The sequence below is a fragment of the Pleurodeles waltl genome, chromosome 8 (genome assembly GCF_031143425.1).
Source record: "Pleurodeles waltl isolate 20211129_DDA chromosome 8, aPleWal1.hap1.20221129, whole genome shotgun sequence".
Lineage (NCBI taxonomy): Eukaryota > Metazoa > Chordata > Amphibia > Caudata > Salamandridae > Pleurodeles > Pleurodeles waltl.
The window spans coordinates 35,545,932-35,572,591 of record NC_090447.1 but is presented as its reverse complement, the minus strand read 5'-3'; the positions used below and the strand labels follow the sequence as shown (position 1 = coordinate 35,572,591).

Here is a 26,660-nt window from a genome sequence, read left to right as displayed (position 1 = left end):
CAAGTGGGGTAAAGTAGAGCCTTATTTTCAGAGATTAAAAAGACAGGTTTTGAGCTTTTTCCTAAAGCAATAGAGGGATGAGCAGTTTTTCAGATCTGCAGGGAGGGAATTCCATAGTTTCGAAGTCCCATAGATGAAACTACGACCATCACATCAAGCTTTCTTAAACTGGGAAACTAGCAGTTTGCGAGTCAATGAAGACCTCAGTGGTTTTGCTGACATGTACCAAATTAATTTGTCCTTTAGCTATCGTGGTCCTAGACCTTGAAGAGCTTTAAAAGCTATACATAGCACTTTAAAATAAATGTGCTTATGTACAGGAAGCCAATGCAGCTGGACCAAGGCTTCAGATGCTGATTGATGCTTAGGGATTTCTAAAACAAGACGGACCACGACCTTCTGCAAGATTTGTAGTGTATTTAATAGCCACTTCTGAAGATTCATGTGCAGGGCATCACAATAGTCCCGTTTTGAGAAAATAAGTCCAGTGCCTACTAGTTTCCTCAACTCTTAAGGGATGAAAGGAAGAACCTTTCTAAGAAATTTCAAAACAAGAAAGCAAGAAGATGTAACTGAGTTAATTTCATTATAAATGAAAGCCACTCGTCGAAGAGGATACTATCATGGACCTTACCAACCATGTCAAGCAGTGGATAGACACTGCACTGGCCATGGTGTTGATCCTCAGGTGGTGGAAACAATGCTCCCCTCCTACACACGCTGACCGGAGCTGATGATGTCAGTGGCACTGTCCCATGAACAAATCAAATATCATGGACAAGTTGGACACATTTGAAAACATTAATCCCTTTTCCTTCCAACTGAGTTAATACTGGTTATGAATTTAAACCTGTTGAACCTTCAACTCTCTAGATAATAGAGGGAGCACTACTCTAGCCTGAGAGTCCTTCTTTCCCTTCTTCTTCCTATTGAACTGTAATGAGGGGGCAGCAGTCTGTTATGACTCATGATAATCTATGTATCCTGTTCATTGTGCTTATAGCAATGGCTGATGCATTCTAAGTATTTGTAGTGATTGCTTGTATTTTTGTAATATGGTCCCTTGCAGGACCAACTAGTGTTTATGCAATTCTCCTTGCTTTTCTTTCTTGAAGGTTTGTGTGGATGTACTTTTTTCCTATTTCTGTCTTTTTGCATGAGTGCAATTCATTCATTCTATGGACCATGCAAATAATATAATGAATACATGTTTTAAAAAAAACAAAGCCATAAGTGTTCTCACAATGCATTTATTCTTACAATGTTTAGAATTAGGGTAAAATATAGGATTGTGTATCAAGCAAAGAAATATATGGATGGCTATTTAATCTCCGTGAGACATTACAATAAAAACATTTTAATGTACCCCAACTTATAGCTGCTTCCCACACAGCCTGGCCAAAGCACAGGATCTGAAAGGTCCACTGCCCCATCAACTTCAACCTCAATTAACTATGGGGGTTATTCTAACTTTGGAGGAGGTGTTAATCCGTCCCAAAAGTGACGGAAAAGTGACGGATTTACCACCAGCCGTATTACGAGTCCATTATATCCTATGGAACTCGTAATACGGCTGGTGGTATATCCGTCACTTTACCGTCACTTTTGGGACGGATTAACACTCCTCCAAAGTTAGAATAACCCCCTATGTGTCTTTACCGCAGAAATGAGGAAAGGACAATAATGAAGGCTAACTTGCCTTCCACCATAATAAAAGCAAGGGATCTTTCAGTCTATGTCGCCTTCTATTTCGTGAAAAAATTGCAAATACATCAAGAAAGGGCCAGTGCAGCAACTCTGATTGGAAGGCGAAGGGATGAAAGAGTGCAGAAGCAAAAGAGGGAAAGGAGAGAGAAGAGCATAAGAGGGTGTTGGAGGGGCTGCCGATCATATAGAAAAAGAGGGAGGTCTGAAAAGAAGGAACCTAGGAGCATGGAGATATGGGGGTGACAAAGAACCCATGGAAGGACAGAGGGATGGGAAAGGCCAATTATGTTGGTTGTGGGTGAATGAAGAGGAGCACACAGGGAAAAGGGAGGGGGCAGGAGGAAAAGCACCTAGAAAAACAAGAAGGAGCATAATAGAAGCCCCCAAACCACTTGTGGTGTGGGGGTAGGCTTACCCATACTTGAGGAGGTCCCCTCAGCTCCTAAATATGTGAATGTTGGGATTCCTCCTGCATATCTTGCATGGGAGAACTACATCTCGTGTTACGCCACTACCCAACAGATTCGAGAAGAGAAGGCTATAGAATGAAAGTAGTCCTTCCTGCAGTTCAATGCAAGTATTCCAGAGGGGGTGGAAGAATACACTCTCACAACTGATAGCATTAGGTGTGAGATGGTAACTCCACTGGGCTGAGCCCAAATGGTTTGAGAAAGTGTGAATGGAGGAAAGGCAGCCCTATAATTCTTATTTTAGATGTCCAGGTGGAGGAACTGGGACCATTCGTACAGGAAGGAGAATCTTCACCCCACAATCTGCAAATCGCTCGCATATAAATGAGCACCCTGGGTCACTAATCATGAATGCTACCAATAGATTCAACAGCTACAGATAAGCTGTGTCCACTTTGTCAGCATACAGAGCAAGATGTCTGCCACATTTCTCATGTTTACAGTAATCCTCCTTGCTTCCTTGTCACAGTTTTGGTGTGATACCTACACAAAGTGCGACAAAAATAACTGTAAAAGACAAACTACTTAATAAACTCAAAGGAGCACATGTTGGGATGATGTGAAAGAAGAAACTGCAGTGTAGCCATGTTTGGTTTCTGTTCAATGCAAACTGAGGTGTTATTTTGGGTTATGTGTCAGATTGATGGCTGCTGATTTCTACATGAATAATGGAATGAGAACAGTGTTCTTTGACAAGCAGATGAGTTTGTTATGTTATGCTACTGAAGATTCTAAAATTATATTATTTAAAATGCATTTTCTATCTGGTCAATAATTTTAACTTTTCTGAATATTTAAAAATGATATAATTTTTCCATCAAACCACAATAACGTGAAACAAAACGATTAAAACTATGCTGATAGGCACTTTGTTGAATACAAATTCCATCCTTGTTTGCTGATAATTACAAATAGGAGAGGAGAAAAAATTAAGTCTTCCTCGGACCACTTTCCCTGCCGCATAGGCATCAAGTCTTGTTGTAGGATGCACTGTAGATGAGCCTTTCAAACTATTAGTAATACTGTTATTCACCTCTATGTAAATTTATTGCATCTTATTTCTGTAATTCCATTCCTCATCATTCTTATAATGCCCCTTTTGATCTCTGTGGTCCTCACCCCATAAACAATTGGATTGAGTACTGGTGGCACCAGGAAGTGAAGAACATTCAGTAAGATTGGGACATCATGTGGAATTACTTTCTCAAACTTAGCAGTGAAAATTAAAACTAGCAGCACAGTGTAAAAAAATGAAATCAAAATAAGATGGGAACTGCACGTGCTGAAGGCTTTAGCTGCAGCTCCATTGCCCTGAAACGTCATTACCACCCTTAGGATCAAGCAATAGGACACAACAATTAAGATGAGGTCACTCCCTAACAGGCCAAAAGCAACAATCAACTGGTAAAGTGTGCTAAAGGTCCTATCATTGCAAGCAAGTGCTGTCACTGCAGCACTGGTGCAGAAACAATGTTCAACAACAATTTTGGAGCAGTACTGAAGTCTGGCAGCAGACACGGGCACAGGTAATATTACCAAGGCGTTTCTCAGTACTATAAACACAGTGGCTTTTGCAACAAAGCTTGTGGTGATGACAGTAGGGTATCTGAGGGGGTTGCAGATGGCAATGTAGCGGTCATAAGCCATAAAAAGAAATGTGGCAGATTCCATTCCCAGTAAAATGTTCATCAGGTACATCTGTAGAAAGCAGGCAGTCGAGTGGATGACCTTCATGTCAAGGCATAGTATGCCTAAGATTTTGGGAGTGGTGGCGGTGCATAGTCCCAGATCAAAGACTGCGAGTAAGCTGAGGAAATAGTACATGGGTTCATGGAGGGCATGCTCTCTCTGTATGACTGACATTATTGTGATATTGGAGACAAAGGCTACAAAGAAGAGAAGAACCAAAGGAATGGACAGCCAATGCTGCCAACTCCGTATGCTTGTAAAGCAGACCAGCACAAAGTTTGGAGCTCCAAAGGCTGTGGTAGTGTTGACAGCAGGCATAACTATGAAAAACTTCAGTATCTGCAGAAAGAGTCAAACAATGAAAGAGGGTCTTACAGGGTTAAATGTAAATCTTTACACTCTTACTATGCCCATGTGTTGCAGCATATCTCTAAGTTAATGTTGATTCCTCATTAGGAAATCATTGCATGATGTTTGTCAAAATTATACAGATTTCCAAAAGGATGGGTGATTCTCATGATTGTTGTTTAATAAAGAGCCACAATATGTGGATTTAACAACCTATGGATACCTCTTACCTCCTGTAGAATGGCAGATGTAACCTGTAGGTTAAAGTCCTACCAACGTGGGCTTGGAGGAAAATGTTTATGGGCAGAATTATTAAAATTGTATGCAGCACAGAACAACAACCATAGTTGCAGCAGTGCGTGAGGGAGAAAGAGTAAGATACTGCCATACCTACTTAAACAAGGCTCTGCTGCTCTCTTACCAAGCTCTGTCTTACACTACGCACACACCTTTTCATTATAGTACAAAGATGTGGGCATGAGGTCAGGCATAGGTTTTGCACTGGAAGGATGCCCTTGCAGTCCAAAATAATATCCTCAGATTAACTTTCCCACTTTGTATGAGTGCTGTGCATTACAGACCACAGGCAAAGGCTGAGATGTCTGGAGGAAAACTTGTCTATACATTTTAGTAGATTAGTAGATAGAGTGTGTTAGGCCTGGTTTTCTCTGCAGAGTCACCCCCAAATCGTTTGCCTTCACCACTCCTGTTTTCTGAACCCTGTGTTTGTTGGCTTTTAGGCACTATGCACTTTACCACTGCAAACCAGTGCTAAAGTGCGTGTGATTTTTCCTTTAACCATGATAAAATTGGCTTACACACAACTGGCACATTATATGTACTTATTAGTTCCTAGTAAAGTGGTACTGCATGTACCCGGGGACCTGTAAATAAAATGCTATTAATGGGACTGCAGCACTTATTGTGCCTATATCTGTATACGTAATAAAACATAGACACAATCTCACAAATGAAACCCTAATAGGATGTAAGTAGAGAAGACCACAAAATTAACTTCACCTCAAATAATGATACCAGACAGAAAAGTTCTTGGTATTAATCAATATATCTTGTCACAACAAATGTACAAAGTGCATAGGGCCTGATTACAACTTTGGAGGAAGGTGTTAATCCGTGCCAAATGTGACGGATATACCACCTACCGTATTACGAGTCCTTTATATCCTATGGAACTCGTAATACGGTACGCAGGATATCCGTCACATTTGGGACGGATTAACACCGTCCTCCAAAGTTGTAATCAGGCCCATAGTGTCCCATGTGAGACAGAATCCATAACAAACAAAAACAATAATGCAAAGATATAAATGAACAAAACAACAAAAAACAAAACAGGTTTCCAAAATGTAGCAAATGGCCTGAGATAAATATATGTGCATCAGTCAGACTCTTTTAAAACTCAAATAGTGGATTCACAATGTTTATTTATCCCTACAGTAGGGGGATGGGTGCTGGCAGGATGGGAGGGGCAGAACTGTGCCAAACCTCTGTTGCACGTCAAAGACACTGCCTAGGCACATATGCAGAGAACTTCATGTAAGCCTTTTGTGACTCCAGACATCCCGGGGCTAGGAAATGGAGGCAGGAAATGTCAGATACTTCAGTGAGGGAAAACTCCAGAAGTTTCTTCCACTTAAACCTGGCACCAGGTATAAAAACAGGACCCTCAGACCCACTCTTAAGTTCACTTCTGGACTTACAGAGGACGTTCCGAGGACTGCCGTGCTGCCTCTGGTCTGCTGTGTACTTCAGTGGACAAATCTGCAGCTTCAATTAATTGGACAGCCCTGCTACCTGAAGCCTACCCCATGCCTTCAGTGGACTGTCATGCTGCTTGAGACCTGCTTTTCTGCTTGAAACCAAAACTACCAGAGTGGCTCCAATGACTAGTTGGCTGACCTCCTGATGAGATTCTAATGGACTGAAAAGTCTCCAACCATCTTGTATCCATACCAGGATGTAGCTTGAGTCATTCCTGCTCCTTCAAGTGGTGCTCTTTCAGTCCTGGACCTTTGGAAGTGGTGTTGAAGCTCCCCAGTTATCTAAAATTCAACAGAAATGTTCTGCAAAAAAGTACCTTGAGAAACAAAAGGAGACCGGGACCTACTTGCTTGCCAATCTCCCCAAGGTGCACCACTGGGAGGCCTGACTTTGCGGTAGCTCCTGCTGTGTTCTTTTCTGCAGCAGGAAATCCTGTTCAGCTTGACTTCCAAAAACAATATGTGAAACTGGATTTGTAGTTCAAAAACACACTTGGGGCCTTATTAAGAGTTTTGTGGTCCCACCACGGGACTGCCAACCTTCCATTGAGGATGCCACTGCCATGGCGGTGGCGCCCCCGTCCTATTACAATGTTCCTGCCGGTCTGACTGGTGGTAACATTGTAATAGAGCATTCCAGCCGGTGAGACCAGCAGGAACAGTGCTACGAGATAGCACTCAGCTCCCTTAAAGGAGCCGAGTGTTATTTTGCAGCACAGAGGTGGCTGACCAGCACCATCGGAATGCGCACTGTCTGAAAAGCAAACAGTGCACATTCCAATGGTGCTGTGCAGGGGACCCTAAATCACCACAGTGCATGTAAGTCTCCTGTTCACAAAGCATATAAATACATCTGTTTACAACCCATGTAAATAAATAGATAATTGATGCAATGTTCCTATATTATTATTTATTTACATGAGGTGCAAATAAATGTATGTACGTGCTTTCTGAATAGGAGACATACATGCACCATGGTGATGTTGCATACATTTCATACATGTTTTCTCCTGAGAAAGAAGGCACTCACACACATGTTGTATTTTGTCCTTTTAATGTTTATTTATGGTATTTCAGTTGTTATAATGGTGTACTCAATCAAGTGAGGCCAAAACATGTCAGTTTCCAGAGTAAACATTCTTTTCACCTGCAGCCCAACTGAGTGTCTTTTACTTTGAATGTGTGGCTTACGTTTTTATTGTACTATAACAGCCTTAGTTGTTTAAATACTGCAAGATATGCGTTTTTATTTACAATATGATTTTATTTATTAATGAATTTAGGTATTTACATGTTTTGTACAAAATGATTGGGAGGTGGAATGGTATTTTAGTCCCGCCAAAGTCCAATATTTTCTCTATTGTTGCATAAACTGGTCTGGGAATAGAAAATCTAACCTCTCTGTAGTCCATCACGTTCCATACTCTAGTGTAAACGGAAGTGAAAATAGGAACTCTGTACACTCGGAAGCCAAACATGTGCCCTTCAGCAGGGTAGACTGGAGTGAGAGTAGTCAATCTAACCCCTCTGGAATCCAACAGTTTCGCTACTGTTGCTTATATTGGAGTGCAAATAGAAATCCTACCCATTTTGTGTCCAACCTTTTCTCTACTGTTGCGTAGACTGAGGTGGGCTGAGTAAATATCTTCCAAATTCCAATACTTACCCTACTGTCTCATAGGTTGGAGGGGGAACAGTAAAATAACCCCCAGTAATTTAAATACTTGGGTCCTGATTCACAAAGATAAACTTAGACCAAAAGTGTGAGGGGCATATTTATACGATGTTTGCACCGAATTAGCGTCATTTTGTTTTACTCTAATTCAGTGCAAAACTAACTCCATATTTATACTTTGGTGCTAGACCTGTCTAGCACCAAATTTATGGAGGTAAAGTCATTTTTGGGAAGTGGGAACCTACCTTGCCTTAATGAGATGCAAGGTAGGCGTTCCTGTGCAAAAAAATGACTCTATGGCCTTAACGCCATATTTATACTCCCGTGCAAAAATGGTGCACAGGAGGGAGGAGGGGTCAAAAAATGGTGCAAAGCTTTGCCCCGTTTTTTAGCTCCTGGGTCTGGGAAGGCGTTAGGGCCCATATTTATACTTTTTGACGCTAAACTGCGCTAACGCAGTTTAGCGTAAAAAAATTTAGCTCTGTCTAACGCCATTCTGAAGCGCCATGCGGGCGCCGTATTTATGGAATGGCGTTAGCCGGCGCAAGCAGACCGGCGCTGCCTGGTGTGCGTGGAAAAAAACCACGTAGACCAGGCAGCGCCGGCGTAGGGGGAAAATGGCGTTAGGGCGTCTTAAAATGGGGCAAGTCAGGTTGAGGCAAAAAAATCGCCTCAACCCGATTTGCGCCATTATTTTCGACGCCCAGACGCCATTTAAATGACTCCTGTCTTAGTAAAGACAGGAGTCATGCCCCCTTGCCCAATGGCCATGCCCAGGGGACTTATGTCCCCTGGGCATGGTCATTGGGCATAGTGGCATGTAGGGGGGCACAAATAAGGCCCCCCTATGCCACACAAAAAATATTAAAAAATATAAAAAATTATACTTACCTGAACTTACCTGAATGTCCCTGGGGTGGGTCCCTCCATCCTTGGGTGTCCTCCTGGGGAGGGCAGGGGTGGCAGGGGGGGTCCCTGGGTGCAGGGGAGGGCACCTGTGGGCTCATTTTGAGCCCACAGGCCCCTTAACGCCTACCCTGACCCAGGCGTTAAATAGTGGCGCAAATGCGGGGTTTTTTGACCCGCCACCTCCCGGGCGTGATTTTTGCCCGGGAGTATAACTACGACGCATTTGCGTCGCCGTCATTTTTTTAGACGGGAACGCCTTCCTTGCATCTCATTAACGCAAGGAAGGCGTTCACGCAAAAAAATGACGCTCTTTACTCATACTTTGGCGCTAGACGCGTCTAACGCCAAAGTATAAATATGGCGTTAGTTTTGCGCCGAATTTGCGTCGAAAAAAACGACGCTAATTCGGCGCAAACGGAGTATAAATACGGGCCTAGGGGACCTGTGGGCCTATTTCCATGGTGAAACACCATGGAATAAGCCCGCAGGTGTCCTCCCCAGGCCCCAGGGGCACCCCAACCCACACCAGAGGAATTGCAGGGGATGGGGGAACCCCATCTTAGCTGGGCACAGATAAGTACAGGTAAGTATTGCATTTTATTTTTTAAAGTGCCTTAGGGGCCCTGTAATGGGCCCCCAGACATGGCACAGGGTGCAATGGTCATGCCCAGGGTACCTTTGTCCCCTGTGCTGGACATTGGGGTGGTGGGCATGACTCCTGCCTTTTCTAAGGCAGGAGTCTTGTGGAATGGTAGGTTTAGCACCATAAAATGATGCTAATCTTGTTAGAGTCGGTTTTTTTTACTCTAACTTGCCAAAAGTCATTTTTTGGTGCTAAACACCCTTGTTGTATACCGCCAGCCCCACCTGACTAAAGTCATTTTTTTTACTCTAGCCAACCCTTTGCACCGGCTTGCACCATTCCATAAATATGGTGCCCAGCTTGTGCACAGAAATGGTGCAGGCCAGTGCTAAACCTTTTGGTGCAAAACTGCTTTAGTGCAGAAGTATAAGTAAGGGCCTAAGTTTAAACCTAAAGTCTAATTTTACTGCGGGTAAAGTTAGACTTTTGGTCCAAGTTTAGACATTTGCTACAAGTAAAGTTAGACTTTAGGTCTGAACTTAGGCTTTTGGTCTACACTTAGATCAAAAGTCTACTACAAATAAAGTTAGACTTTAGGTCTAAACTTAGACTTTTGATCTAAGTTTATCTTTGTGAATCTGGCCCATAATGTCTGTTAAACTGCATTTATAGTATTTTTAGATTGTTATTTAGTGTTATATATTTGTATTTTTTATAATTTGTATTTTATGAAATCCAGGAGGAATTTCTGTTCTCTAGTATGACCTGTGCTTGAAGTTCACAACTTTTTGTGTTCCCTGAGGAAGAATTATTTTGTTAAAGCTACACACATGATTTCCCACAATGCACTCTCCAGGGTTCTAGTTTCAAACCAAAACAATGTTTATAACTGGTAGGTTTCCCTGACCTTCTCCCAGACACAAATACTTCAGCCATCTAATATTACAAAAGTGTAACATTTTTCATCATTTCTAACATCATTGACTGGGTCACTCTTTAGGAGACTTTCCTGTCCTGTGTGGTAGACTCACTTATAAATGTGCAGCACTATCATTTTGGAAGGAGAAGCAAGAGAATGCTAGGGAGTGGACATTTATCATCAGCCGCATATTCTGGAGATGTGAATCACATTCATTTAGGGAAAATGTATATTTTCACAGAGTTTGTTGGACAGAAAAATAGTGGGATCTATGCAAGCCACATCACCCAGGATTCTCCTGGGACCTTTGTATTATGAAAAATCTCTGCCATTCTTACGTTTCTTCTGGTGTTGACTAATCACAAGCACATGTACTGCGGTCTTCCACTGTTGTAAAACCTTTTTAGCGACTCTTACTCCATGAAACGTTTGTAGTTTGAGCTTTTCCTGTGCAGTGTGATAGGCCTGCACTGATATGTCATGTATCCTTTTTATCAGTAGAAGTGTGAGAATGCAGGTAGGCTGAAAAATGTCCATTGACCACCTATTCCAGAGACTTGTATCACATTAATTTGAGTGGAATGTTGACTCTGTGTCTTCCCTCCTCTTCCACACATGTGGGGCTGTTTTTATTGTAGGTTCATAAAAGTAGGATTGTACAGGATTTGATATTACCCATCAACATTTGCAAAATTGGCAGATTCTTAGTATAAGTGAGTGTTCTAACAAAATGGTTACTCAGAACATAGTTGAGGTCCAAAAGACAACTGTAAATAAATGTGGGCTTCATTTATATAGTAGTTGCCTTGTGTGGCCCAGAGTGGCTTGATAAATCCAGAGTAACTCAACACAGCACAAATCACTGCACTGCTTTACTCTGCCCAAGTATTGGTCCATACATTTTAATGCATTCCCAGATTTACCATAAGTGGTAGACCTGGGAATGTGCCAACACTGCTATGCCTCACCAGTAGAGGCATATGTTTATTTTTCCTTGTTTTTCCTATTTTATGCATTTTGCAGCACACCTAGAAAGAGGAAAATGCCTGAAAGGACTGCTTTTGTGTAGGAAGTTGCCCCTTTCTGCACAAAAAAAATTCTGCTTACAATCCAGGCACCCTTGCACCATGATGAAAGGGTGTTTGCATTGGCTCTAGTGCACCAGCACTGGGAAAAGGCAGGAATGTGCTGTATTTTTTAAGTATGTTGCATTCCTGCCCTTTCCCTGACATGCAGTGCAGCAAGTTGATTACAGTTGTAGTTGACAATATTTATCAATGGTCCAATGCCTGTTGTGCCACCATAGGTTCTGCCATTGAGAAGCATGACAGTTCCCCCAACTCTCAAAAAAAGGGAATAAACTCTGTTTGGTCCACAGGAAACTGCTATATTTTTAAAGGGGTCCCATGCCTGCCAGGATCTTGAAAGTCAGTAGAAAATGTTTCCCTTGCCAGTGATGCAGATGTAATGTCTCATTCAAGAAGACAGCTACTAATTGCATCGAAATGTACTGACTTCCTGGTAATCACAAACATCTCCAGAATGCTGACGAGCAGGTAGGTTTTCTATCACACTGTCAAAAAACCTCAAGTGAGTAGGCTTCTATCACAATATTAGATTTGGCCATGCTGAGACAGTTTTATTTGCTAAAGCATATACTTTCTCCAAATAGGTTGGAAGCTCTGGAAGCATTTCATAGGCATTACAGATGGCCGGTTCACCTTGATTAATATGTAAGATGGGTAATGACAATTACTGCTGAGTGACCACAGTGCTGTTTGCAGTATGCTACCTTCACTGTTTTGCAAGACTGGGGCATGATCATAATTTCTTCACAACTGTGCCTGCCACAACATTATGGCCCATGTTTATAGTTTTTTAGCGCCACATTTGTGCCACTTTTTGACACAAAAACAGCGCAAACTTACAAAATACAATTGTATTTTGCAAGTTTGCGCCGCTTGTGCATCACAAAAATACACAAATACTGCACTAAAAAAGTATAAATATGGGCCTATGTATCTATAAGCAATGTGTTTTTAAGTTTCTTTCTGCATTTATGTATTCTGCATTTACTGGTCATACAGAGACTATCCACACTTCATACAGAGAAGATCCCTACAGTGAGATTTACTCTTGATATTTCCATGCCTTATAGAGACAGGCATATTAGTTGCCTGATTAGCACTGCTGATTAGGTAGATTAGGGATTTGTATGAATTGCTGTTGACTCCTTTAAGGCAAGAAATATGATGACGGTATTCAGAACCCGGAATTCATTGGCATCCCGCTAGGTTTTGTATTTGTTTTTAATCTTGGCATTAGTTCTCAGCATAAATAGTAAAACTATTTTCATTGAAAACCCATAACCAATTTTAATTTTTCCTATTCCCCATTTACCATTTTTCCTGTCATCCCTCCTCCCAGTAAGGCACAGGACAGTACCTGACAGTTGTCAGGCAATTTTACGATAAGGAAAAGATCCCTGTCAAAGACCCCCCTCCAGTTGGGACCCGCTGGGGACTGCAGCACCCACCCAGCGAGAAGCATGGCCCAATGATGAGGCATACCACTTCTGTGGGTGAGTGCTTCTGTTTCCAGTAAGGGATGCTTCCTCCATCTGACGTGTAACTAGTTAAAATATCAGACTGGTATTAACTTTTCCCTGGAACAGCACACCTTTTTTATGTTTAGCATGGCACAATGCTTGTGACCAAGCTTCCATTTTCTCCATCCCTCCCTCTCCTTTATCTGCACTTGCCTCTCACTCTGCTTCATGTTTCAATGATGCTTTAGTTTTAGGTGGTGTGCAGCACATCTCCTCATCCATTCCTAATGGGTGATAGATAACACATCATTTCTTTCTCATCCAGGATGCCAGATTGTGATGTGCATCTCTTACCATTGTGACCCAGAATTGCTTTGGCATTGATATTATACATGCTTGTTGAGGGTATCTTGGAGCCAGCTTCACTGCTCCATCGAATGGGTGAACCATTTTGTTCTATTTGTTAAAAGGACAGGTTTTTAAAACTTTATGAAAAGAAAGTAGACTTCGCTCAGATTTAATGCGGAGGGTAGGGAGTTCCATGTTTTAATCACTCCCAAATTAAAACATCTGCCTCCCATGAAGTTTTCTTAAATCTGGGGATAGTAATGTTTTTTAGTGCACCTGATCATGGGGTCCTTGCTAGAATGTGCCAGTTCAGGAGTTTTTTTAAAGAGGCGGGCCCAGTACATGAGGCTTTGAAAATAGTTCAGTGTTTAACAGGGATCCAATACAGATTCTTAAGGGCTTTGGAGGCAGACTGAAACTTAGGAATTTTATAAATCAACCTCGCCACGGCCTTCTTGTCCATTTGTAACCTGTTTATCAGTTGTTGTTGCATGTTAAGAAATATTTAGATAGAGTTTCATGTTAAGATATAGGGATGTCTAGCATCTTACAAGCACCCTCCCCCCACCAAAGGGGACTAAGGGGGTCACCAACGACTGCGGGAGCACCGCCAACAGGCTGGCGGTGCTCCCATGGGCATTCTGACCGTGGCGGTACAGCCGCGGTCAGAAACGGGAAACCGGCGGTGCCCCGCCGGTTTCCCGCTGCCCTGGGGAATCCTCCATGGCGGCGCTGCAGGCAGCGCCGCCATGGGGATTCCGACCCCCTTACCGCCAGCCTGGTTCTGGCGGTTTTGACCGCCAGAACCTGGCTGGCGGTAACGGGTGTCGTGGGGCCCCCTAACAGGCACTGCAGGGGCCCCCTAACAGGGCCCCACCAAGATTTTCAGTGTCTGCCAAGCAGACACTGAAAATCGCGACGGGTGCAACTGCACCCGTCGCACCCCTTCCACTCCGCCGGCTCCATTCGGAGCCGCCATCCTCATGGAAGGGGGTTTCCCGCTGGGCTGGCGGGCGGCCTTCTGGCGGTCGCCCGCCAGCCCAGCGGGAAACTCAGAATTACTGCGGCGGTCTTTTGACCGCGCAGCGGTATTCTGACGGCGGGACTTTGGCGGGCGGCGGAGACCGCCTAAGTGTTTTATTTAGATTGGCAGATAGGGAACTCTGTTAAAATGTGGTTTATATACTGTCCATCACACTAAAAGGACCCTTGGCTATGATGCACTTGTAATACAGAAAGCAGACCATTCATCATGTTTGTGACAGAGAATTCCATCACTCAAACTATAAGTAATGCTTGAACCTCAAAGAAAGAAAAAATATATAATTCACAAAATGCAGACTTTCATCTAGTGTGGCAGTACTACTGAAAAAAAGACTACAGTCAAATCTTTGAGTAAGTCAAGCACCAGACATTGCCTGCCACAGGTACTGCAACACACCCAAATTTTGTGGCGGCAGGAAAGACAAATAAGAGGCCTATTCACAAAGGCACTGGTATAGGCTGTAAGGTAGGCAGTACTCCTTTATCTACTGTCTCCATAAGATAGTAGTATGAATTACATATAAATTTACTTTTAATTTTAAAATATGTTTAATTGTATATTGATTATTTTAAAATTGAACAATATTTTTTATATTTAAAAAATATTTTTAACAACTAAATTACAATTTTATTTTATGTTGTTTTACTTATATATGTGACCTATTTTTGCATGGTCACCCCATTTATTGCTTACTGTTATTACTAGTTTTTTAACTCTGCACACTGGGCTAATAGGTCCAGGCCCCAGGAAATGTGATCTAGTGCTCTCACTGCTAACACATGGCAAAGTTGGCTAATCTAAACCTGACATGTTTAATTTTACAGAAAGGCTACAGCATATGGTGGTGGAAAATACAGCAATTGAAATCTGTTACCTATATACTACAGCACATGTCGTGCTATCCACTAGATTAAAAAAGAAAACATAGTCTCAGGCCTACCTATGTAGTCCACCTCCTACAGCTTTAAAGCCTGCAGGAGAACAAAAAATCAAAACAACCATTTTTGACAGGAAGGAACCTTAGTATTAAATATTAAAAAAGTCATCCAGAAGTACTCCTTCTGGTCCACAAGGCAGGGTATGTAGTATTTAAATGTGGTATATGCAAGAAATGAATGTTGGAATACACTTATAGTGACTAGCTCCCTAAAGCTATTTTCAATATAAAGCAACCACCAATTGAGAAAAAAAATCAAACAACAATTATAAGTGGTAATTGTGGATGGGAATAAACTAGAGGCAATTAAAAGCACTATTCCTAATATTTATTAAAACTCCAATTTGTTGGTGAAGTCTGCAGTTTAGTAAAGGTTTTGGAAAATGTTTTTCCAAAGGTCACATTTAACCTGTCTGCGCCTCCAGTAGGTTCTTTATCGTTAGCCTGCTGGCAGATGAACCTGTCAGTGCTTCCCCTGGATTAGCTGTGAAAACTGCTCCTGGAGCAGAACAATGGATTAGGCTTCATCACAGCGAAACCTGGAAGTGAAGTATGTGACAGATATCAGCCTAGAACGGACAGCAGGGGAGGGTACATGAACTTTGTTAAATTGAAACAGACCAATGTGACCCCTGCCTATTCATAGTTAAGTGTAAAGGGATACCTGAGGAAAAGAAGCCATTGTACTTTAATCCTTCTGTAACCAATTTGATACCAGCCCAGTGGGTGGTGGAGCTGGTTCCTTAGCTGGATTGGTGTAGTTGAAGAGGAGGTGGCTTCTCATTACCCTAAGAACACCCCAGGCTGGGACATGAGATACCTTCAGGGGCAGAACAATTCTGCCATCTTGGATTTGCCTTAGAATAGCGCACTGTGGTACAATGTGCTATAAGTCCCAGGCTACTGGGCTACTGGAATTATGTGGCAAGACAAGACCAAAATATGTAGCAGGTTGCTTAAATTATGTGGCAAGAAAATTCACATTATATGGGTTAAGACAGCATATATCTTAATAGTACCAGTTCATTAATTTATCATTTTAATACTGTACATGTTAACACCTGAAAGGTGAAGGTTTGCACTTCCTGATAACCATGTTACCACCCACATACAGCAATATACAACTGAAAGCTGAACTGACAACCTTGACGAAATGCGGTCCACTAAATGGCAATACATATTGTCACATTTATAGGAATCCACACAGCTTTCCTTAAGCACATATCCTACACTCTCAATGCACTCCTATTTCCAGTCACATCCATTTGCACTTCGCAACCCCATTAACTCATTGTCACCTGTTCCCACTACTTATATTTTTTTTATCACCGCCATGTCACCCCAGAAAAATCTCTGTTTCACTGAAGATGAATTAAGAGTGATTGTGGATTAAATCTTAAGAGTAGAGCATCATTTATTTGGAGCCCAAGTTCAGCACACTACTATCACCAGGAAAATGGATGTGTGGCAAAGGATATTCAACAGTGAATTCTGTAGGCTCCACCCCATGCACAAGGGACAACATCAGGACGTGGTGGAACAACCTCAGCAGGAATGTCCGTTCCATGGCATCCAGGCACCAGATGCATGTCCAGAATACTGGCAGTTCCCCCCATCCTCCCTTACATCCCTTACATCCCCACATCGTGGGAGGAGAAGGTCTTGGCCATCTTGTATCCTGAGGGCTTGACAGGAATACCTGGGAAGTGAAGTCCGGTAAAACACAACAACAAAATATCACCAAAATGTATTGTCATGCATGCTCACTGCTCACCTTTTGCCATCTTCACTGTCACCCCACTCACCAGCCCAGTGTCCACTTGTCCATAGACCCCGATCCGGCATCCCACCAGACTCACCTGGTGGAGCAACATCTCTGTATGTTGTGCATAGTGGAGGGATTAACAGCACTACCATTGCCAGCAGGCACTGTTCTACAATTCCAAAAACCAGAACAGTGTATCCTTCTAAATAAACTTGGTTGTCAGCTTCCCATTGGAGTGTACCCACCGGAGAGGACAACATCAGTATAGTGTTTGTGTAGCACATGCACTGAAAGGGCTGCTGAGGCCAGGAGGCCCTGCTTCTGTCATACTACTCAGTCAACACAGTGCTCTCTGCTCCAATGACCCTTTCCTACAAACTCATCATTGATGTGTACTCACCTTGAAGGATGACATCTGTATAGCGTGTGTGTAGTACAGACACTGACAGGACTGCTAAGGACACGAGGCACTGCTACTGTCACTCCACTCAGTCAACACAGTGTCCTCTTCTCAAATGACCCTTGTCCCTGAACTCACCATTGAAGTGTACCCACCTGGAAGGATGACAGATGGCATCTCTAGAGTGTGTGTGTAGTACAGGCACTGATAGGAAAGGTAAGGCCAGGAAGCACTGCTATTGTCCCTACACACATCAGAACAGTGTCCCCTTCCCTGAAGACAACAGTATTTCAGATCTCAAATGATCACTGGGGGATTTAGCATCTGTCAGGTATTGTGAAGCGGTGAGAGTGATAGGACTTCAACCCACAGCAGGCACTGCTGCCTCAACTACAAACACCAAAATTGGGCCCTCTCCCAAAATACACTTGTGTACCAAATCTTAATTGAATTGTACTCACCTGGAAGGAAACCTTCAGTATAGTGTGTGTAATACAGAGATTCACATGGCTGCAACTCACAGGAGGCTCCTTTACTGTCACTCCATACACCAGTCCAGTGTACACTTGCAAATATACCCTTATTTGGAAAATCACACATGAATAGTACACACCTGGCGGGCTGACATATAACAAGTCCATTAAGTACAGGCAATGACATGACTGCTGAGGACAGGAGGCTCTTCTCTCTAACTCCAAGCACAAGCTCAGTGTGCATCTGTCCTAATACCCGTGTTCATTAACTTGCAATGGAAGTATACGCACCTAGGAGGCTAACATATGTATACTGTGTAGTACTTGAAGTAACATGACTGTAGATTCCAGGAAGGGACAGTCCCTGTAACTCTAATAAGCAGGCCAGTGTCAATATGACATTGCGGATCTCTCTGTGAAGTCACAAATGAAGTTTACCCACCTGGGAGGGACCAAGTTACAGATCATGGTACACTCTGTGATGTGGCTAACCACCTAGCGAACAGCTAACCCAAGATGAAACTATTGAGAACAGGAAGGACAGCTCAACCTGTGTGCAAAAAAAGTAGAATAAAAGCCCATTAGATGCATCACCTGAAAGATATTGGCAACAGACACATTCACAGTGCACTGACTACATGATCAACAATCACAAATACAACAGAGTCCTGGGTCTGCTTGCATAACAGTCAACAATGCCTTAAAGTTATCTAAGCCACATCCTGCCCACCCACTGTTTTGCATGCACTGGTGGAAAAATTTAAGTCTATGACCATCCTCCCAAGTCCTACTGAACTCACACATTCTGCAGCTGGTTCACTGAAATTGAATTATTATGTTACTCAAATGTCAGGTCAATGAAATTGATAGTATATGTATCTGTCACACAAGGAAAACCTGCAAATGCAAGGTGTACATGATCTTTGCTAAATGGCACTGTAAACTATTGGAGGTAGATGCCACAATACAACTTGTAACATTGTATCTCCCACATCAACAAGTCTAGCTACCAATCGGAATACTGAGCACATTCAAGAGATTGCCACTACCCCCATGGATGCAGTCCTCAGTGAGGACAACACTCCTGGACTTCTGGATGTTGAAGAAGGTTATGTCCCGTCAGGGCAACATGGTCAGATGACACCAGTGAGCCTCACCGTGACAACATTGACTCCTCCCTGCCCGGCTGCATCTGCATCACAGGCAGCCATCCGTCCGCAACCTGTGTCCCGAGGACAGTGACAAACATTTTGTGCCCCAGCCCAAGATCCTGAGTTACAGCACTATACCTCTGACAATAATGGTCCTGGAACCAGTGGTAGGGGGCAATCTGTTCCAAAGGGGCAGGCACGTGGGGGTAGGGTGAGTGGGAGTGATGCTGTGGGCCAGCAACATGAGGTGACAGGATGGTCCTGGCCAGCTCACCATCAGCCAAGTCTTGTGAGCCTATCAAGAATCCCAAGATGTGATGGGCCAGGTACTTTCTGAACTCAGGAAGATCAAGCAGCTGCAGAGGGACTTCCATTCTGAGTCTCTGGAGCCGTGGAAGGCCACCAACATCATTCTGGGCTCCCTATCAGGGGTTATCAGGGAGATAAGCAATACCCTGATCAAGGACCGTGAGCAATACCACGCCCCTCCCTTTGGCCAAGCAACACCAGTCTCTTCAACATCTGTGGCAGCCTCTGGAAGGGAGGCCTTGTCTAGGGAAGGACCTGTCTCAAGCACCCCAGCCTCTGTAGCAGCAGAACCCCCCTGCAAGCAGGGACATCCATCCAAGCATCAAGGATTTACAGATTACAGATACAAACACTGCCAGAAAGTGACCTTTTTCCTAAAGGAAATCCTTTGTGTGCCACATATTCACACTGTTGAATGTCATTCAACTATCTTCCATTTTCTATGATAGTAATGATAGTAGGACATTAGACTTTGGACTTCAAATGGTATGGCATCTACTAATATGATTATATCCACCATGTCTGATACCTCCACTTCGCTTTTCTGTTGCATCTCTCAATTATTTCTGGCACCTAAGTCAATAAAGTCACCTTTCACAAAAACATTGCCTGCTACATTCTTTTCCTTAGTTTGAAATGTTGAAATGTAAACCCATGCGGCACACATGAGGAAGACACAAGACGGTAGTGGAAAGATGGATATATCTCAGGTAGGGTCAAACTGAGGATTGCTAGCAACACAGTGATACAAATGTCTGGTCAGACCAAACCTTTTATTGTACTGTATGGCACATACGCTTTTAAAATGTCTGGAATGTCATAGCCAAGATTGACTGAACCATATTGAGTCAGGCTAGATATCCTAAGGTACCGTCCCCCAGACCACAGAAGAAAGGGCTTTGTCAGACCTCGTCCCGTAGAATAGGCTAACAGATTGGTGGATGTTATCAACAGCTTGAGCCTTATCACATAACAGAACCAGGTCTGCCAACATAACATAGGGCAGTACAAAAGTCCCTGATCATAGGTCCATCCTACTACAATGACTAAGCAACAGGTGGTATGATACAAACCTGCGTCAGTGTTGTGGCACAGGCACTGTGGCCTGTAATGATAAAACACATCTACAGCTGAATACAGGTCATCCAAGAACATTGTCAACACAATGTGAAGGGAGAATGCATGTATTGCACATGATGAGAACATATTTCAAGTTCAAATAATCACACACATTACAGGACTGGACCAACACACCACATCAAACCAGTGTATTGCGCACTTCAGACTTCCACCCACACAATGTCCAAGCTGTATTGGCACAGGACTTATACACCCTAAATCTGTGATCAACATTACCTTGATCAATCCATGTCAACTTCATATGTCAGAACATCATTAGATACCTTCCAATGTCACAACTCTAAAATGTCCACATGAAGATGGCAATGTGAAGGTACCTGGTAGAAAATAATACAAATAGTTTAAGCTCGAAAATGTATACCTATTCCCAAAACCTCAAATCAAACATCAGCAGATCCACTTACATTGCAATGAGACTGACACAAAGCAGATAATCATGGTAATAAAATGTTCAAGTCTAACTTAGCAAGCCAACCTTGGCTGTATACTGTAAAGCATAAGATCCCTTATCTTTTAAAAAAAAATCCTACTCAACACATCCTGACTACTACAGTTCCTCATACAGTCACAGCAATCACATAACATTACAAACTTACACTCAAGTAAAGTAGTGATTGGGGAGATCTGCCCGCAAGGCTTCACCTTCCTCTTCATCACTGCTATCTTCACTTAGCATTTCAGGTTTCTCACCTGGTGGCACTGCTAGCTCACCTACATCTGAAATGTATGGGCTATCCCTCCGCAGGGCAATGTTGTGGAGCATGCAGCAGGCCACAATGATCTTACCTACTTTTTCAGGTGAGAAGAGGAGAGCTTTACCTATCTTATATAGACACCTAAACCTGGCCTTCAGGAGCCCAAAAGCCTGCCCCACGACACACTGTGTTTTTCCATGGGCTTCATTGAAGCTGACTTCCCCTGGCATAGTTGGAGTCCTCAGTGGCGTCAACAACCATAGACAGGTTGGGCATGCAGAGTCTCATGTTATAGAACTGGAACATATGTGCAACTAAGAGTCCCTCTCATCTGAATTGTTGCAGCAGACATTGCACACACACAAACAGGACATGTGTGATTTAACAACCAGCCAGGCACTCTCTGGGTACAGTCGTGACATCAGCTGGGGGATTGTGCTGTTCCGCATAATGAAGGCATCATGCACTGAACCCGGATAACTGGTGCAGACCTGTGAAATGTAGATGTCTGCCAAACAAATAACTTGGATATTGATGGAATGGAAGTTCTTTCTGTTGCGGTACACTTGTTCATTGCCATGCAGTGGGACCAAGGCAACATGTGTACCATCAATGACTCCCACCACATGTCGAATGTGTGCCAAACCATAAAACACAGCCTTCACATGGGCAAAATCGTTATGTTGAGGAAACCGGACGTAGCTGTCTAGGTGTTTCAACATTGCTGAGAGTACATCCTTCAAAACAAGACTGGGCCTAGGTTGGGACACCCCAGCAGATAAGGCCACTGCATTTTGAAAGGACCCTGTGGCCAAGAAGTGCAAGACTGCCGTAACTTGTGCAAAGGGTGGTATGCTATTTGGCTGGAGTTAGACCTGGCATCCTTGGCGTGGTCTCCTCTTTCTTATTGCCTCTGCTTCCTTTGTTTTTGACTGAGTGCTGAACTTCGTTTTTGCTGGTTTTGGTACTCTGGGTGCTTTATAACAGCTTACCGGTGCTAAAGTAAAAGTGCTCTCTGTGTAGCGTGTATGTGTAATTGGCTTTTCCATAATTGGCATGTTTGATTTACTAGTAAGTCCCTAGTAAAGTGCACTAGTGGTGCCCAGGGCCTGTAACTCAAATGCTACTAGTGGGCCTACAGCAATGATTGTGCCGCCCACATGACTAGCCCTGTAAACATGACTCAGACCTGCCACTGCAGAGTCTGTGTGTGAAGTTTTAAACTGCCAATTTGACCTGGCAAGTGTATGCACCTGACAAGGCCAAAACGTCCCTTTTCATACATGTAAGCCCCCCCTAATTAGCCCCTAGGTAGCCCCATGGGCAGGGTGCAGTGTATGTTAAAGGTAGAACATGTACTGATGTGTTTTACATGTCATGACAGTGAAATACTGCCAAATTTGGTTTTCACTGTAGCAAGGCCTATCTCCTTCATAAGTTAACATGGGGGCTGCCTTTAAATATCTTTCAAGTGCAGTTTCCCTTTAGAAGCAGATAAAGATTTGGTGTTTGGGATCTCTGAACTCACAATTAAAAAATACATTTTTTGGTAAAGTTGTTTTTTAGATTGTCAGTTTGAAAATGCCACTTTTAGAAAGTTGGCATTTTCTTGCTCAACCATTCTGAGCCTCTACCTGCTTGTGTATTCCATGTCTGGGTCAAACTGACATTTGGGCTGTTTGTTAATCTCCACAAGACAGTGACAAAAAAGGGAGCTGGGGTGTAGCCTGCATATCCTGATGAGTCTCCTGGGCTAGAATGGGGAGGAAGGAGATTACACTTACACGTGAATGGGCTGTGCCTGCCCTCACACAATGCAGTATCCAACTGCCTGGTGTGTGTCTATGGCCAGGTCTGGGCAAGGCAGGATCTTGACAACAGCAGAGATTTTCCTTTCAAGTTGGGCAACTTCAAAAGCAGAAAGGTGTTAATTAGTGGACCCAAAATCCAAGATTTTTATATTACTTCTAGAGTCAAGAGGAACCTCTGCCAAAGAGAGGAACTGAAGAGCAAGAGGAGTAGTACTGAGTGTGCTTTGCTGGGTTGGCCTGCAGTTGTTGCTTCTGCCTGGAAGAGGACAAGTACTGGAATTTGTGGTATATTCCTACTTGTAGAGTGTCTCCAAGGGCTTGGACTGAGCTTGCCCCCTGTTTTGAAGTCCCAGGGCCATCAAATACTTTCTCTGCCAGCACCTGGACTTTCTGCTGAGATGCCACCCCTGGCAAGTGTGCCCACTTAAGTCTCTAGGCCCTTGAAAGGTGAAGTTGGTAGAACGAGGACCAAAATCTATGCACAGGACCCGTGCGGGAAAAAATGTGATGCTCCACCTGCAGCGCAGCCGTAAAAATGATGGACCACCTGCATTGTGGCTGAGAAATCGTCTCACCACCTGCATCACGGCTGGGAAATCAACGCATCACCTGCATCGCGGCTGGAGAAACGAGGAACCACCTGCTTGCGGCTGCTAAAATAGACGAACCCCCACATAGTGTGGTTCCTCATCACCGTGCTGCTGGATTTCACATGCATCATTGCTGGCCGTCATAATGAACGTGAACCTGCCCAGATCCAAGGTGCCCATCCGGAAAATCGAAGCATGCCTCTCTTGTGGGAAAGAAAACAATGCATCGCCTACCCGACCAGAAAACTTGCAAATAAGGAACCGACTAATCTCTGACTTTTCTGATGCATGCTCGTCCATGTGGCTTTATGTTTTACACAAACAAGGTACTTGTTTTCTGTGGAGTAAGACTCTTTTTAATTTAAACATTCATAACTTTACTTGTGTATGTTGGATTTTTGTCATTTTGGCCTTGTGTGATTTAGATAAATATTGGCTTTTTTCTGGACCTTTGTGGTGTCCATTTTGTAGTGTTTTCACTGTGTGTGTTGGTACAAATACTTTACACATTGACTATTACTTTAGACTGTTCGCGCCAAGCTACCAAGGGGGTGAGCAGGGGTTATCTTAATTGTGTATTTCCTTTGCCCTGACTAGAGTGAGGGTCCCTGCTTGGACAGAGTGCAAACTGACTGCGAACCAAAGACCCCATTTCTAACAGCTGATGAATGGCAGGGATCAGTTCTGGCTCCAACTGATGACATAGATCCACAATTGCTTGCCGATTCAGATGGTAGATCTGGATGATGTGGCATTCTTCCATGGTCTGAAGGTCTGGCAGTGGCTGATAGACAGGAGGTTGTCTGATTCTCCCCTTCCCTGGGTACCTATTAAATAGAAAAACATTTTTTTGCCATCCTTCAAATTGTCCCTTGTGATATTCATGATGCATGTCAATGACAAACTGTGACAAGGCATGCTGTATGTTGAGGACATGGTACACAGTATACATCAAAACTGTTAATCACACAGAAGTAACATGATACCCCCTTGTGTTGCAACACACGTTCACATCATCTGGTTATTAACAATTTATGTATGAAACTTGCCACTCAGTCTGTGACTTGATGTCCCAAGCTTTAAAATTTCCTTTGTCAGGGGTGGAGGGGAACTGTGCCCCAAAAGCAAATTGCCTTATAGGCCTAGCAATGTACAAAAACTGTGCCTGAGCAGTAGAGCCTACATGACAGGACAAGACAAGCAGTTATCACTGAAAAAAACCCACAACATGTTCAGGACCATATAACGCATTTCAGGGATATCTAAAATGGTGGGAGCCTGACCTACTCCACTGGGTATTAGGAACCACCCGTGACCACTGGTGGAAGTCATCATGGCAGTAGGCGATTGCTACCATGGCAGACACATCCATAGGTTAATGTTGTTGCCAGTGGTGGTCGCAGGCCAATGACTGTGTCCGCAGGTGGTGATGGCTGTGTATGTGACAGATGTGACCACCATGTTCAGCAAAATCCCTCCTTGCACTGCTGCCAGCAATGCCTCCATTACCTGAGCTGCTGTGCGCCGCCTCTGGAAGCAATCATGGCATGCCCAGCAGGTGATAGGGCACCTGTCTTGTCCCCAGAGGAGCTTGAGAGGTTAGTCACAGAGATCCTAGCCCTGTATTGACAGCTTTATTGTGCACCAGAGGAGCAGGTAAGTGCTTCATGTCCACATTTATTTCTCTGTACTTCACCATATATTCCATCCTCAGAAGGCTAGATTGTGCCCATGTGTATCAGAATATAAAGTCAAGGTCATGGAGGTGCAGTCTGTGTGGCATCAATGGGAGAGTCAATGTGCATGGATCTGTGTTCAGTGCCAGATATGTATTTAATATATTGTTGTGTGTGTTTTGAGTGTCCCCTAATTTACCTTATGTTGCACAAAACTAGGTGAAGTGACATTGCAGCCAACATATACGTCTTTTACCACATGGATTTTGTCAATGTGAGACAACATGCGTCTGCATGGCAGCATGAGCTGTGTATGCACGTTGTATGTGTGAGGTGTGTGTAAAGTAAGCTATGTGTATTTTGCCACTGAGATTTCAAACCACATCTGCCCTTGCTAAACTGTTGTTTTGAAGGCATATACTGACTCTCTCTGTCCTTCATTTTGCCACACACACACCACAATCCAAATTGGTGTTGGCTACATAAAGTGCTTTCATGCATCGATGAAGGGAATGGTGTTTCATTTAGGTACCGTCTGCTTAGCCTGCAGAGACCAGCGCCTGTCAAATGTATCTCCCAGTATGGGTCCAAGTCCAAGTTGGCATTGAGTCACTTTTGCTATGCAACTGTGGCACTGTGCCCACTCCCTGTATCCCGCTTGATCCTGTTATGTGGCCAAAACTAGGCTCTGTGCTAATATGCAGTTTATCCCTGATGAGTATGTAAATGGTTTTAGCGAAGAGTTAATAATCTGTGACCAATCTGCACTTGGCATCACTGTCAATGTGTGTCTCTGTCCCCTGGTAGGTCCCTGTAGACGGGTCTCGGCGACCGCGTCTTCCCTACCTCAGAACCGCCATCATTCATCAAGTTCCCTCGATACGGCGTTGCGTTCCCCTAGCAACGAGAGGACGCTACGCCGCGTCACCAGTACCAACTTCCTGGCTTCGGGAGTTCAAAAGAAGACGGACTACGTTTCTGAGATGGTGAACGCCACGGAGAAGACGCCGACCGGTGGAGTAACAGAACGAGAGACAGCGATACCGAACGCTCAGGAGCCCTTCCGCAGAGCTGGTGACCAGACGCCGAGTGCAGCAGTCGGAGAGACACAGAAGATGCGAGATTCCCGCCACGACCCCGGAGGGTCGTGGCTTTGGAAGGTACGGTCCCTCCTAGGGGCAAGGGGGTCACCGAGAAACGCGGGCACTGGGGAAGGGAAACAGGGAGGAGAGGGACACTAATTCACAGAAAGGGGAGGGCGAAGACCGAGAAACTGAACGGGCACCAGAAACAAACCCTTCACCGTGGCTTATCCTCACCAACCCACCCTGCTTGCTCCCTTCCCCCTTTAGATAAAAATAGCAATACTCCGATCCCACAGAAGGACTTACCTGTTCTTTCTTTTCCTCTATGGTCCCGGAAATTGCCTGAGGGGTCCCCATCCAACACCGTCACGACAGCCCTGTGAAAGGACATAAGAAGAAAGAAGAAAATTAGAACGAGTGACAGGAAGAATCAATTGTAATCACATCAGAGACCCTGAACCAAGTACTTTCTCCGTGACTACGTAATAGAGAATAAAAATATACGATAAAACCCGTACCCCACTTCTCCGACTAGTTTCTATATACGCTTGTATACCCCAGCCTACCACAGTGGTGTCAGAAGTGGGATCTTGTACTCCCTGGTAG

At 43.8% G+C, this 26,660-nt stretch overlaps 1 protein-coding gene across 1 annotated transcript; it reads right to left on the bottom strand.

The window, feature by feature from the left end:
- Positions 1-3,212: 3,212 nt before the first annotated feature.
- LOC138249362 (olfactory receptor 56A4-like) lies at positions 3,213-26,411 on the bottom strand. Its single transcript, XM_069203320.1, has 2 exons — positions 26,361-26,411; positions 3,213-4,205 (listed from the first exon to the last, which is right to left on the bottom strand). Exons 1-2 carry the CDS (start codon positions 26,409-26,411, stop codon positions 3,213-3,215), a joined length of 1,044 nt encoding a protein of 347 aa, XP_069059421.1.
- Between the last annotated feature and the right edge of the window lie 249 nt (positions 26,412-26,660).

Bases quoted from the DNA above. Each gene is read 5' to 3' on its own strand.
- LOC138249362 (XM_069203320.1), bottom strand. From the start codon at position 26,411: ATGGGGACCCCTCAGGCAATTTCCGGGACCATAGAGGAAAAGAAAGAA. The intron at 4,206-26,360 runs GTAAGTCCTTCT...CTCTTTCTGCAG, and splicing joins TAGAGGAAAAGAAAGAACAG to ATACTGAAGTTTTTCATAGT.